The sequence below is a fragment of the Tupaia chinensis genome, unplaced genomic scaffold, assembly GCF_000334495.1.
Source record: "Tupaia chinensis unplaced genomic scaffold, TupChi_1.0 Scaffold000498_1, whole genome shotgun sequence".
NCBI classification, from domain to species: Eukaryota; Metazoa; Chordata; class Mammalia; order Scandentia; family Tupaiidae; genus Tupaia; species Tupaia belangeri.
Genome location: NW_006160010.1, coordinates 718,389 through 732,433, shown reverse-complemented (window position 1 = coordinate 732,433; position 14,045 = coordinate 718,389). Strand labels below are relative to the sequence as shown.

Genomic DNA, 14,045 nt, shown 5'->3' with positions numbered 1-14,045 from the left:
TGGGATCCCATGGTAGCTGCAGCATGAACGTGGAGGAGACCCAGGAGAAGATGACTGTCCTCCAGAACTTCCTACAGAACAGGCAGGAAGTCCTGGATAACCCCTTGGCCTTCGTCGTGACATTCAGCCAGAAATCCATAAAAACAACCACATAGATGGATAGAAGAACGAAGTGCCTGTCCCATGGATTGGCCTCTCAGATGCCCTCGTGGAATATGAAGAAGTTTTACAGAATTTCTGTAAATTGGGGAATTCACAGAGCTCCAGCTATGTTCTTGGGAAAGGCATTAAACTATTCTTTATATTATATAGCCAGTCCCTTCACTTTTTGCAGAGTAGCAAATCTAGCTTCTTTGTACAGACTTAGAACCTTCCCAAAGATTTCATCTTTTTACATCATATTTCTTAAAAATTTAATGGGTGTATGTTGTTTTCTTATGCCTTTAGCTCAAGCAACATGTAACTCAACGTTAACTTTTTCTTTCTTAGATATAGCAAAAAAGGACATTTTTTTTCTTTTTTTTTTTGAGAGTTTTTTGCTATAGGGTGTGTGCACTCACCAGAAAGACAGAGAGAGAAAGTGAGAAAAATCCACCCCCCCCCCGCCCCCGCCAGAGGGGATGGCCACACCGATATCCCTTCTCCTCCATTCTCCTCTTGGGATCTTGGGCACATGCTCCCGGCATGAGTTTAAGCCACCGGGTCCGGGACCCGAACTGCGGTTGACTACATGGGAGTCCAGTGACACAGCCATTATGTCAACTGCTGGTCCCAAAAAAGAAAATTCTTTAAAGAAAGAAAAGGATTCAATAATTTATTTTCCCTAATGCTTTCTTGAAGGACAGGGGCTTCCCCTATGAAATCGTAGTAAACAGTTACTGGCAATCTGTGCAAAGCAGCAGTCAGCCTTAAAGTAGTCCATTCTGGCTTAAAGGCTGGAACAGTGAGTACTAGTGAAATCCTTTTGGCTGCTTTTTGTTTCTTTGAATCAAAATACAAGATGACAGAATTCACAAATTTGTTACATGTTACTACTTGGTGTGCTGATCATCATTTAAAAGTAAAACACTCTCATTCAGGAAAAAAAAGAAAAAAAGTCCCAGTGTAGAGTCTAACAGGATCTGATAAAGCAACAATTTCATGTTGAGGAAAGCAAATTACTCAGTGAGATTAGCAGTTGGCTCGCCATTTGGAAACAGATAAAAAGTATCCATATCTCCTTCCATATACCAACATACATTTTGAAAGAATACACTATTTAATGCAAAATAGCATATATAATAAAGATTTCATAGTTAAAAGTATTTTCAGAAAAAGATTTAGAGGATAGTGTAAGAAGCTAAAATGGAGGACTACTAGGTGGTGTGGTGGTTAGGACACTGGACTTGTTAACGGATGGGAGAATGTGGAGCTGCATTGTGAAGTCCTTGGTTCTTTGGGTCCAGATGACTAAAATTAGAGATCTGTCCCTAGGTGCAAAATGAAACCGCAACCACAAATGCAGTAGGTAGAAAAGAAGATTTAATAGGAAAGAAAGAAAAGAAAGAAAAGTACACCCCAAAAGGTTGTTGGTTGGGCAGATTGCCAGGTGGCAACCGCGTTTGATACTGGTTAATTGTTACTTTTATTACTAGAGGTGATCATGAATATTTATTAGCGGGAGGTCTGTCATATTACCTATGTCCTTCGTTTGAATTCGAATCCACGTGTTTCCTCCTGCACCCTTGCGCACTTTTCTCACAGATAAGGAATGAGGAATTTGATGACCTAATTGCGCATGCCCAGTGTGAGCCAGGTTGTTTAATTAGACTGCCTAATTAATTTATTATCCTAGTGGGAATTAGGGCGTTGATGAAAATGCTTACTTGGGGATTAGGGTGTTGACTAAAATGCTTGCTTGGATCTTTTTGATAGGAGAAAAAAGTCTAGGAATCATCTCTGTATGCTTCCCTCAGGCCCCAAGGAAGGAAGATGGCAAATTGCCTCGCCCTCCTGGCGCCCGGAGCTAGGTGAGCTTTTCCCTTTTCTCTTAGGGCTGCCCGCTCATGACTAACTACCTGCCTACCACGGACTCCCACATGGCCGACCACAGTTTGAGTCCTAGACCCACGGCTTGAAAATTACGCTGTGTGTATGTGCATGCATGTCCAAAATTCTGAGAGAACTGAAAGAGAAGTGATTGTAGCGAGGCCATCCCCCAGGAAAGGGGATTTCTCAGTTTCCCTCCCTCTCCTTATCTCTGTGTCTCTCTCTGGTGAACTCATGCATTCTATGGCAAAAGCACTAAAAAAAAATTCCTGAACAGGAGCCCCAGCAACTTGAAAAGCACAACTGGAGGGTGCTTTTGCCCTCTCCCTCTCTGTCCACAAAGTCCCAAGGAGTCTATGGTCAACGATTTGACCCTCCTCTGAAATATCTGATCGCCTCCAGCTTACTTTGAAATGTACCACATTTCTAAAAGTTGGAAATCTAAAATCCAAAACACTGAATCCCGGCTCAGTCAGACACTTGAGACCAGATTATCATCAGCATTCTCTGACAGTGTGCACAGGGAACTTGGAATGTGAAGTGCAAACAGCCCCTCAGGGCTTCCCTTCCAAGCAAGGCAAGAAGACTAAGACCTCCATTGTCTTTGCTATAGGGTGTGGGCACTCCCTGGAGGGAGGGAGAGAGAAGGGAAAAGAGAAAGCACACTGCAGAGGGGGTGGCCACACCGCAGTTACTTTTCCTCAGGGTTTTCAGCTGTCAGCACTGGCCCAGCATGTTTTGAAAGCCACCAATCTAGAACTGAATGGCAGGCCATGGGGGGTCCAGTTGCCTTAACCACCACACCACTGGCTGGCCCAGCCCTCCATTATCTTAATTGCTGGTTTAGAATTTTAGGTTGATAAAATTTTTAATTTTGCCAGAGGGGGCATGCACTCCTGGAGATAAGAGAGAAAGATCCCCCTGGGGATGGGCCATGCTGCAATCCCTTCTCTATTTTTCCCTCCTTTGAAGATTTTGGGTACACAAACACAAACATATTTTTCTAATCACTAGGTCCAATTGTGCATTTGGTCACTGTGGGATCCAGTCACCTTAACAACCACACCCACCAGCTGGCTAAGTAGATTTTACTGATAATTGCACTAATCTGATCAACCTATTTTGTGGGCTCTCACAAAGTTGCCTACTACCTTATTTTTATCTCCTGTATTCAATATTACAACATTATCATTTCAATGCTATAATAATGCTCTTTTTAATTTTTTTAGAGAGAGATTTTTTTTTTGCTGTATCGCTCACCTGAGAGACAGAAAGCGAGAAATCACCCCAGGGGGGGATGCACACTGCAATCCCTTCTCTGTTCTCTTGGGATTTTGGGCACACACACACACACACACATGCCTAGCATGAGTTTTAAGGCGCCAGGTCTGAGACTCGAACCATTGTGGTCAACTACATGGGAGTGCAGTGACGTACAATACTATCATAATACTCTTAATATCCATAAATTGATACCAGTGATGCTAATACAATTCTAGTTCTCCTCAACTTGGCTTTGTTTTTTGACTATAATTATATATTATATTAGATTTCTTATTGTAATAGATAATCTTTACGTTCAGTGACTTTTGTGCACTCCCCAAATGGACTGTTACCTCTTCTTGCTCTTCTTCATCATATTCCTCCTGTTCTTCAGCGTCTTCATCCTCATCCTCATCGCCTTCTTTACTCTTATCTTTGCTTCCTTCTTTCTCCTCGTTTTCCTCATCTGATTTTTCACCATCATCTTTCTTTTCCAGTTCCTGGTAAGTGAGTGTCATTAGTTTAGTTGGAAACATCTAGATTTTATCCTCCCTACCCAGACTTTAGGAGAACACAGTTACCTATTGAAAGGGCACATTCAACACCTCCCAGGCATGAAATGAAAGGCAGGTTCAGAGCCCCCCAGGTGCCTCAGGCATGTTCTTGTTTAGGGATCAACCCTTGGCTAATCCTCTCTTACCTTGGGCCCTGCGGAAGGTAAGGCAAAATCTACAGGCAGGGAGAAAAGTCTAAAGGGCCAAACCCCTCTGGCAGACCCAGTGAAAAGGGACGTGCCCCAGTGCGGAATTCCTAGGGATCAGAGGAAGATTTCTACCGGAAAGGTGGAAAGAACTGGGGCTGCTTAATCTTACTGCAGATGGTAAGAGAGAACAGAGAGAACAACAAACAGCCCAGCTGTAAAAGCCCACCTGGCATGCTGAGGAAGGAAAGCAGGGGAGTGGGAACCCACCGGATGGAACCTCCTCATTTCTCAGCTAACAGTACAACCTCACACTTCCTTCTGCCAAATCCACGTTATTAAAAAGCGAGAGAAGTTTGCATGTTTAAAGAAAGTGAAAGGCGGTAGGACCTTTTACATTCTGCAGTTCACTTTTATGGTAAGAAGGAAACCTTACCTCGATTCTTTTCAACACATCTGCAGTATCAGTGACGGAGCTTCCTTTGACTGTATTTTTTGCCTTCTGGGGTTTGGCGCCTGCTGAAGTAAAACTACCTGTTAACACATTTTTCTATAATAGCACCTGTGAGCCAGTTCCTTTTTTTTTTTTCCACAGGCTGTCAAGCATAGTGCTATGTCCTAACAGGCAGTCCCATAATTTTCAGAGTGAATTCTGTTTTCTCAAGGAATACACAAACAATCAGACCTCACTAATTTTCCAACACACACATAAATGACAATCAGTTAATCCAAAGTTACTTAAGACTGTAATCAGACATATTTTACTCATACTGAAAATTTATACTGGGGGTCCAGCAGGTGACTTGATGGTTAAGGCACTGGATCTTACATGGCCACATGCACAATTTGGGTCCTAGACCAAGTGGCTCAAAAAACACAGCAGGCGCATGTGTGTGTGTGCCCAAAATCCTGAGAGGAGAATGGAGGGGAGGGATTGCAGTATGGCCATCCCCTGAGGGCAGAGGTCTCACCTTCCCTCTATCTCCGTGCCTTGCAAGTACGAGCACACTATGGAAAAAATCTAAAAACAACACAACAAAAAGAAAAAGAAAGAAAAATTTTATTGGCAATTAGTGTCATTAAGGCCCCAACTATGAAAAAGTTACCTCTGCTACCCCAGCACTGTGTACCAGTGAGGGCTCTGACAAGCCCATCTGCACTGGCTTCCTGGTCACTGAGCAGGGTACTGCATTTCTGGCGTAAGGCTATTGTGCCAGACTTAGAAAAAGAAGCTGAGGAAAAATATAAACTTGCCAATGATGAAGAGATGAGAAAAAGATTATATTCTGAGTAATACTGAACCATCTTTGGAATGAAGATTAAAATGGTTAAACTGGGGACCAGCAGTGAGCGTAATGGCTATGTCGCTGGACTCCCACATAGTCGACCACGGTTCGCGTCCCGGACCCGGTGGCTTAAAACTCACACCAGGTGCATGTGCGTGCGTGCCTAAGATCCTGAGAGGAGAAGGGATTGCGGTGTGGCCATCCCCCCTGGGGGGTGATTTCTCGCTTTCTATCTCTCTGTCTGTCTGGCGAGCGCACGTGCCCTATAGCAAAAACTTCTCCAAGAAAAAAAAAAAAAAAGGTTAAACTGAACATACCTGTCATATGAATCTGAAAACTCAAGGCATATAAACAAAATAGAATGTTTTATTATTATAATTATTTTCAGTTTGCTAGATGGCCCATGCACTCACTAGAGAGACAGAGAAAAGGAAGAAGCACACACATTCCTACTCCCCCTATAAGGAAGTGGCCCCCCCAGCAAGCCCTTCTTTAACTCTCCCTCACTTTGGGATTTTAGACACACACACCTAATGTGTGCTTTTTTTATTATCTTTTTGCTTATTTATTTTTAGGTTTTACCATCGATTGCATGCGCTAGCCACAGAGAGACAGAGAAAAGTGAGAAATCACCCCCGAAGAGGGATAGTCACTCCACGATCCCTTCTTTTCCATTTTCTGCTCCAGATTTTGGGCATACAAATGCGCATGACAGGATTTTCAAGCCACTGGATCTGGACTCAAACTGAGGTCAGCCAACTGGGAATCCAGAGCCTTAACCACTATGCCTGCCACCTGCTGGCCCTCCGGTGTGTTTTTAAAGCCACTGCATAGTCGGTTATATGGGACCTGGCTCCCTTAACCACAAAGCCACAGGCTGGTCCTAAATAAAATGTCTTAATAGCTTTGGAATACTTATTTTTTTTTTACCCATCACAAAATATTTTATCTTGAAGCTATTCTGAAACTGCAAGGAATAGAGAATCACTTCAGACATAGATCCTACCAGTCAGTTACCAAAGTATTATAAGCTACAAAACTGAACCATTGTGAGGACCAGCAGATGGTATAGTGGTTACGCTGCTAGACTCCCATGTAGTCGACTGTGGTTCAAGTCCCAGACTTGGCAGCTTAAAACTCACTCTAGGTGCATGTGTGTGAATGGAGGAGAAGGGATTATGGCGTGGCCATTCCCCCTGGAGGATGATTTCTCACTTTCTGTCTCTGTCTCTCCAGCAAGTGCAAATGACCTATGGCAGAAAAAAAAAAAATCTCTCTCTAAAAACAAAAAAAAAAAAGAACAAAAAAATTATAATGTTGTGATCAGACAGTACTATATTTCTTTTCCAAAGCGAGACTAAATACCTAGAAATTACTTGGTAACAGAGGAAAACATGGCTCAGAAATATGTAATTTTGGGGAACCAGCATTTAGCATAATGGCTATGTCACTGGACTCCCACGTAGTCGACCGCGGTTCGTGTCCCGGACCCGGTGGCTTAAAACTCACGCCGGGTGCGTGTGCGTGCGTGCCCAAGATCCAGAGAGGAGAATGGAGGAGTAGGGATTGCGGCGTGACCATCCCCCCTGGGGGGTGATTTCTCGCTTTCTGTCTCTATGTCTCTCTCTGTCTGTCTGGCGAGCACATGCGCCCTATAGTGAAAATCTCTCTAAAAAAAAAAAAAAGAAATATGTAATTTTGTTAAAGATTAACATTTAACCTATGGAAAAGAAATTCTTAGATTGTGGTGGAGGATCCATAACAGATGGAAGTATAATTTATTTTATTACATCAAATTGCCCCTTGGGAAGTCAGTGAGCTCAGAACTTCTAAATATATACATTAGTGAGATTTGTTCAAAGAAAAGCAGCAGTTAGATTTAGCGATAACTTTGCCCTCTTTGATGGCAGAACTGTAATACGACCTGTAGTACATAAAACATAGAATCATCGGGGTCGCAGATGGCATGGTGGTTCAAGGCGCTGGACTCCTACATAGCCAACCGCTCCTGCCTTTCCCTTCCTCACTCACTCTGCCTCTGTCTGGCCAAATTTAAAAATAACAACAGGGAACCAGCAGTTAGCGTAATGGCTATGTCGTTGGATTCCCACGTAGTCGACCGCAGTTCACGTCCCAGACCCGGTGGCTTAAAACTCACGCTGGGCGCGTGTGCGTGCGTGCCCAGGATCCCGAGAGGAGAATGGAGAAGAGATTGTGGCATGGCCATCCCCCCCGGGGGGTGATTTCTCGCTTTCTGTCTCTATGTCTCTGTCTGTCTGGCGAGTGCATGCGCCCTATAGCGAAAACCTCTCCAAAATAATAATAATAATAAAAAAAGAGAATTAAATAAATAATTAATTTTTAAAAAAGAATAAATGAAATCATCAATGAGGGGGGACAATGAAAAATATATGGAAAACAAGGACTTAGTACACGTTTTTCTGGAACAAAAATTTGATTCCATGCATAGTTTCTTCATAACATGCATTGTCTAAGACGTCTTTCTCTTTTTTTCAGGTTTTTGCTATAGGCATGTGTGCTCACCAAAGAGAGAGGGAAATTAAGAAAGCAGACCCCTCACTCCCCAACCCCCACCAGGGGAGATGGCCACGTCACAATCTTTTCTCTTCCAATTCTCCTTTTGAGATTTTGGGCACCTATGCACGTGCTCCCAGGATAATTTAAGCTGTTGGCCCAGGATTTAGACCATGATCAGCCATGTGGAAGTCCATCACTTTAACTACCATGGCTCCTGCTGCCCTCATCCATGAACTTTCTGAAGACCTCCCTCATATGAATAAGATCTCACTAAATATAATATTGATACCAAAAAACATTAGCCAAGAATGTAATTCACTCACATCCCAATGGAGTCTGGTCAACGCTGCAATCCTTTTTGCCCTCCAATTCCTTATCCTGTCTGGATCCCAGTACACATGCGTGCTAAGTGTGTTTTTCAAGCTGCTAGGGTTGGGATGCAAATTCTACTTGACCAAGTGGGATCCAGCTCCCACTGAACAGCACTTAATTACTGCATTATGGGGCCAGACAAAAAAATTACTTTTTTTTTTAAAAAAAAGAGAGACATTTGCTATGCTGTGCATTCGTCTGCTGGTAGAGAGACAGCAAGTGAGAAATTATCTCCCAAATAGGATGGCCATGCCACAATTCCTTCTCCTCCATTCTCCTCTTGGGATTTTGGGCACGTATATTCCAGTGTGAGTTTTAAGCTGCCGGATCCAGGACTCAAACTGCAGTCGAGGGACCAGCAGTTGGCATAATGGCTATGTCACTGGACTCCCATGTAGTCCACTGCGGTTCGTGTCCCGGACCCGGTGGCTTAAACTCATGCCAGGCACGTGTGCGAGCATGCCCAAGATCCCCAGAGGAGCACGGAGGAGAAGGGACTGTGGCATGGCCATCCCCCTGGGAGGTGATTTCTCGCTTTCTATCTCTCTGTCTCTCTCTTTCTGGCCAGCACCTGCGCCCTAAGGCAAAAATCTCTCAAAAAAAAAAAAAAAAGAAATGGCAGTCGATTACATGGGAGTCTAGTGACATAACCATTACACCTTCTGCTAGTCTCAATATTACTAATTTCTTAATCAAAAAGCTGTGATTCCAGTTCACTTGACATTTGTTGCTACTTATCATTCTGCTTTTACCTAATGCTTAATCTCTCTAAGTGGGGGAGAAGTGCCAAATTATCAAAATTGTTTTACCAAAACACTAAAATGAATGTTTTTCTATATTTAGCTTAATGAATGCATATATAATTTTTTTGTTCGTTTAACACATATTCTTCAAGAAGCAAACTTTTCTAGCCTTGACTCTTTTGGTGTTACTTACTTTTATCTAAGTCAGTGGAAGCCATCTTAACAAAAGGGAGAATACAATCAAGAACAAAACATGGCAGTTACACAATGCACGATACCAAATATTAAATCAGAATGAAAAACGTTGTGCTGCTGTTTCAACAACTAGAAGTCCTGATACACGGCAAGCTTTCACCAATGATTAATTTGTGTATGAAGCTCCAGGGATCAGTGGTCCAGGGGACATATCTGAAAACATTAATTCTTCCAAACATTCTTTCCTATTCTTTAAAGTCTGTTATAGATTTGTGATTTGCTAGGGCCTGACCACCATCCTGCATACACATGTATATTATGAAAATAATATATTTGCCCAATAAAAGCTAAGGGTATAGGGCAGGCCTTATAGCCCAGTGGTGAAGGGAGCCAGATCTCACATGGCCAATTATGGTTTGAGTCCAGGCCTGCAGCTTGAAAAATATGTCAGGCAAATGTACATAAACATGCATGCCCAGAATGCTGGTGGGATGAAGAAATATAGTAAAAAGAATTACAGCATGACCATGCCTCATTAAGGGGTGCTTTCTCTCTCTCTGTTTCTCTCTTTCTCTCTAGAGAAAGCAGCACCCTCAAGCAATTAGAAAAAGTGCTCAGAATACTGGGCATAACTCAGGTTGACAAATCCACATTAATAAAACATAAGCAATAACTTTTTCCTACCTGAATAACTATTATATTAGTCAATGTACCTTTTTTGCTTTTCCTTGGCATCATTTCTCTTGGAAGTCTTCTCCAATCTGTTTGTACAAAAGAAATACATAAATTGCAATTTCCGGTGGTTCAGGTAGTTGGATCCCACATGATCAACTGTGCAGTTTGAGTCCAAATGCAGAAGCTTGAGAAATATGCCAGGTGCATGTGCGTGTGTGCCCAAAATCCCAAAAGGAGGGAGAGACGAAGGTGAAGGGATTGTGGTGTGACCATGCCCGATGAGGGGTGCTTTCTCACTTTTCCTCTCTCTGTGTTTCTCTGGCAAATGCACGTGCCCACTGGCAATTTTTTTTTTAATTGCAATTTCCACTAGGTATCAATTTGATACTAGACATAATTATTTGAAAAACCTAATGAGGGACCAGCAGATGGCATAATGGTTATGTTACTGGGCTCCCAGGTAGTTGACTGTGGTTCAAGTCCCAGACCTGGTGGCTTAAAACTCACACCAGTTGCATGTGCGTGCATGCCCAAGATCCTGAGAGGAGAAAGGAAGAGAAGGGATTGCAGCATGGCCATCCCTCCTGGGGGGGGGGGAATGATTTCTTGCTTTCTGTCTCTCTCTGTCCCTTCAGCAAGCACACGCACTTTACAACAAAAATTACTCTGAAAAAAAAAAAAAGAACATGAGACCAGCAGTTAGCGTAATGGCTATGTCACTGGACTCCCATGTAGCTGACCATGGTTCTAGTCCTGGACCCAGTGGCTTAAACTCATGCCGGGGGCATGTGTGTGCATGCCCAAGATCCTGAGAGGAGAAAGGAAGAGAAGGGATTGCAGCGTGGCCATCCCCCCATGGGGGTTGGATTTCTCGCTTTCTGTCTCTCTGTCTCTCTGTCTTTCTGATGAGCACACACTCCCTATGCAAAAAAAACAAAAAAAGAAGAACATAGTGAGGGTGAACTTGTGACTAAGGTGGCTGGAACCTACATGCCTAACTGTGCAGTTCAAGTTCTAGACCCGGCAGCTTGGGGTTACAAAAAATGAAAAAAAGCATACGTAATAATAGTTGCCTATAAAATTAAAATAAAATTTCTTTGTATTTTACTACAAAGATTAAGCCTGAAATATAAGAAAACAAATATTAACATAACAGTGATATATCATTATTTTATCCTACAAAGAAAAAGTTCATAAAAAATACCTTTGAGGGGACCAGCAGGTGACGTGGTGGTTAAGGCGTTGGGTACTCACACATGGCTGACCACAGTTTGAGTCCTGGAACTGGTGGCTTGCTTGCCCTCTCTTTCTCTGTGTCTCTCTCTGATCAAATTAAAATAAATGAATGAATAAATAAAATTAAATAAATAATTCTTAAAACAAATCTTCAAAATACTGCTATAAAATTTATCTGGAATAAAATTCTTTGTGGGTGTTAGGCTTACAACTGTTTTTCTTTTTCAAAGAATTATTTTATTTAACTTTATTTATATACTTGAATTTGACCAGAAAGGGACACAAAGAGGGAGGCCAAGTCAAAAAGCAAGCTGCCAGGTCTGGGGCTTAAACTGCAGTCGGCCATGTGGAAGACTAGCTCCCTTAACCACCACATCATTTGCTGGCCCCACAAATGTTTTTCTTAAGTAGTTTTTTATTTGACTAATTATAAAAACAAGTTTTCTGAAGTTGATATGCATTTCTAATGTAATAAAGTATGTGACACAATCTCAACACATACAAAATAAAATAACAATTCGAATGATTATCTGAAACCTTTAGAATTTAAAATATAAATAGCTGTAGGGACCAACAGATGGCATAATGATTATGCTGGTAGACTTACATAGTCAGCTGCAGTTCAAATCCTAGACCCGGTAGCTTAAAACTCACACTGGAAGTGTGTGCGTGTGTGCCCAAAATCCCAAGAGGAGAGTGGAGAAGGGGTTGCAGTGTGGCCATCCCCCCAGGGAGTGATTTCTACCTTTCTCTTTCTCTGCTTCTCTGGCATGCACATGTGCCCTATAGCAAACATCTTTCTAAATAAATAAATAAAATATGTATTTTGTATATGTATATAAAATGTGTGTGTGTAGATATATGTATGTGTGTATATATATGTATATGTGTTTATATATGTGTTTATATATGTATATATAAAATCTGTAATAAATTCCGTCCAATAAACAATTCTGTCGACACTGGCTAACTAATTCTTTTTTTTTTTTTTTTTTTTTGTGGGAGATATTTTTGCTGTAGGGCACATGCACTCGCCAGAGACAGAGATGAATAGAGAAACAGAAAGTGAGAAATCACCCCCCCAGGGGAGGATGACCACACTGCAATCCCTTCTCTGTTCCCCTCTCAGGATTTTGGGCACGCACACAAGCCCATTATGAGTTTCAGGCCATCAGGTCTGGGACTCAAACTGTGGTTGGCCACGTGCGAGTCCAGTGCCTTAACCACTATGTCACCTGCTGGCTACACTTTACCTTTTAATTTTTAAGCATAAACAGAAAATTCAAGCAACATAAAAATGGATTAAAAGAAATGACTGCTAACAAAGAAATCTGTATGTTTATACAAAACACGTTCACATCACTTGAACCAATACTTTTTTGTCAGAGGTTCCTGTGCTCACCAGAGAAAATCACAGAAACAGAGGGGTAAAGGAGGGGAAAGGTCATACCACAAGCCCTTCTCCTCCAGTTCTCCATCCTGTCAGGATTTTGCACACACACACATACCCAGCATAATTTTTTTTCTTCTTCGCTGCATATGTAAGCGTGTATATACAATACATACATACATACATACATATATATATATACATATATATATGTATGTATATATATATATATATGTTTATTGTTATTACTATTGACTATTTTTGCTCTAGGACATGTGCATTTGCCATAAAAAGAGAGAGAAAGTGAAGAATCACCCTCTACAAGTGATGGTCATGCTGCAATCCCTTTTCCTCCAGGGATTTTAGGTACACATGCACACGTACCTGGAGTGCCTTTCCAGCTCCCAAGTCCAGGACATGAACCTGCACAGTTGGTCATCTGGGATCAGCCACCTCAACCTCCACATGACCTGCTGGCCCCAATATCCGGCATGTTTTCAAAACCACTGGAGCCAACAGTCAGTCAGTGGGATCTGACTCTCTTAGCCAGTAGGCTACATGGTCAATTTTTGAAGCAACAGCTCTGAATATATTTCAGTTTCTATAAACTACTCATAGAAAATCATGAGAAAGAACAGAAACAGATAGGGCCAGCATATGGTGTAGCGGTTATGTCGCCGGAATCCTACACGGCTGACCATGGTTCGAGTCCCAGAACCAGTGCCTTGAAACTCAAGAAACTCAAGCTGGTGTGTGTGCGCACATGTGCGCATGTGCATGCCTAAGATCCAGGAGAAGATTGAAAGAAAGGGGATTCCGGTGCAGCCATCTCCCTCAAGGGATGATTTCTCACTCCCCCCCCCCGCCACACTGTTTTTTTCTCTCTCCCCAGTGAGCACACGTGCCCTAAGGCAAAAAAAAAACAAAAACAAAAACAAAAAAAAACCCTCTAAAAAAAAGAGAGAAACAGAATCATTTGAGAGATTATTACTAATGAAATGCAAGAAATAATAAACCTGAGAGAATGTGCAGAGGGACCCCAATCTTATCAACAATTAGCAGTGAGAGAGCAGAGCAATGACCTGTGAGAGCTATATTGCCATTACTGCTTTTACATAAGGGCAGTTTCTAAAACACCAGGGGTAGAGATGCGAAAGGAGAGTGAATTAAAATGTGGGAACCTAGGTTTCCAAATGACCCTCATGTCACTTTATTTCACTGAAATTGTTTTTATTTGCAAAATGAACCAGCTGGTTGACAACTCTTCTACTGCCCCTTCTACCTCTTCTACATCTAAGGTAAACTTTCCAATGTCAAATGCAAAGTTCTCTTAGGGATAGTCCACAGTGAAAAGGCCCTTTAACTAACAATAATCTAGGGGCCAGCAGGTGGTGCAGTGGTTAAGGCACCACACCTCTACATGGCCGATCACGGTTCAAGTCCTGAACCTGGAGGCTTGCTTTCTCAATTTTTCTCTCTCTCTTTCTCTCTGGTGAGCACATATACCCTATAGCAAATTAAAAAAAATAATAATAAATAAAATTAAATAAAAAAAAATTTTTTTTTTGAGAGGTTTTCGCTATAGAGCGCGGGCGCTTGCCAGACAGAGAAATAGAGAC

The 14,045-nt window shown here is 42.0% G+C and overlaps 1 protein-coding gene across 4 annotated transcripts in view; it reads right to left on the bottom strand.

The window, feature by feature from the left end:
• Positions 1–14,045, bottom strand: part of POLR3G (RNA polymerase III subunit G) — a 42,216-nt gene that overhangs the window by 4,632 nt on the left and 23,539 nt on the right. For 3 of the 4 annotated variants that reach the window (XM_006156541.3, XM_006156540.2, XM_014590913.1), the window contains exons 5-7: positions 9,839–9,886; positions 4,428–4,510; positions 3,645–3,791 (exon numbers count right to left, since the gene is read on the bottom strand). In XM_006156541.3, the coding sequence (XP_006156603.1) occupies positions 3,645–3,791; positions 4,428–4,510; positions 9,839–9,886 (278 nt within the window). The remainder of the gene's footprint in view (positions 1–3,644; positions 3,792–4,427; positions 4,511–9,838; positions 9,887–14,045) is intronic. The other variant, XM_027774962.1, reaches the window with a different exon arrangement.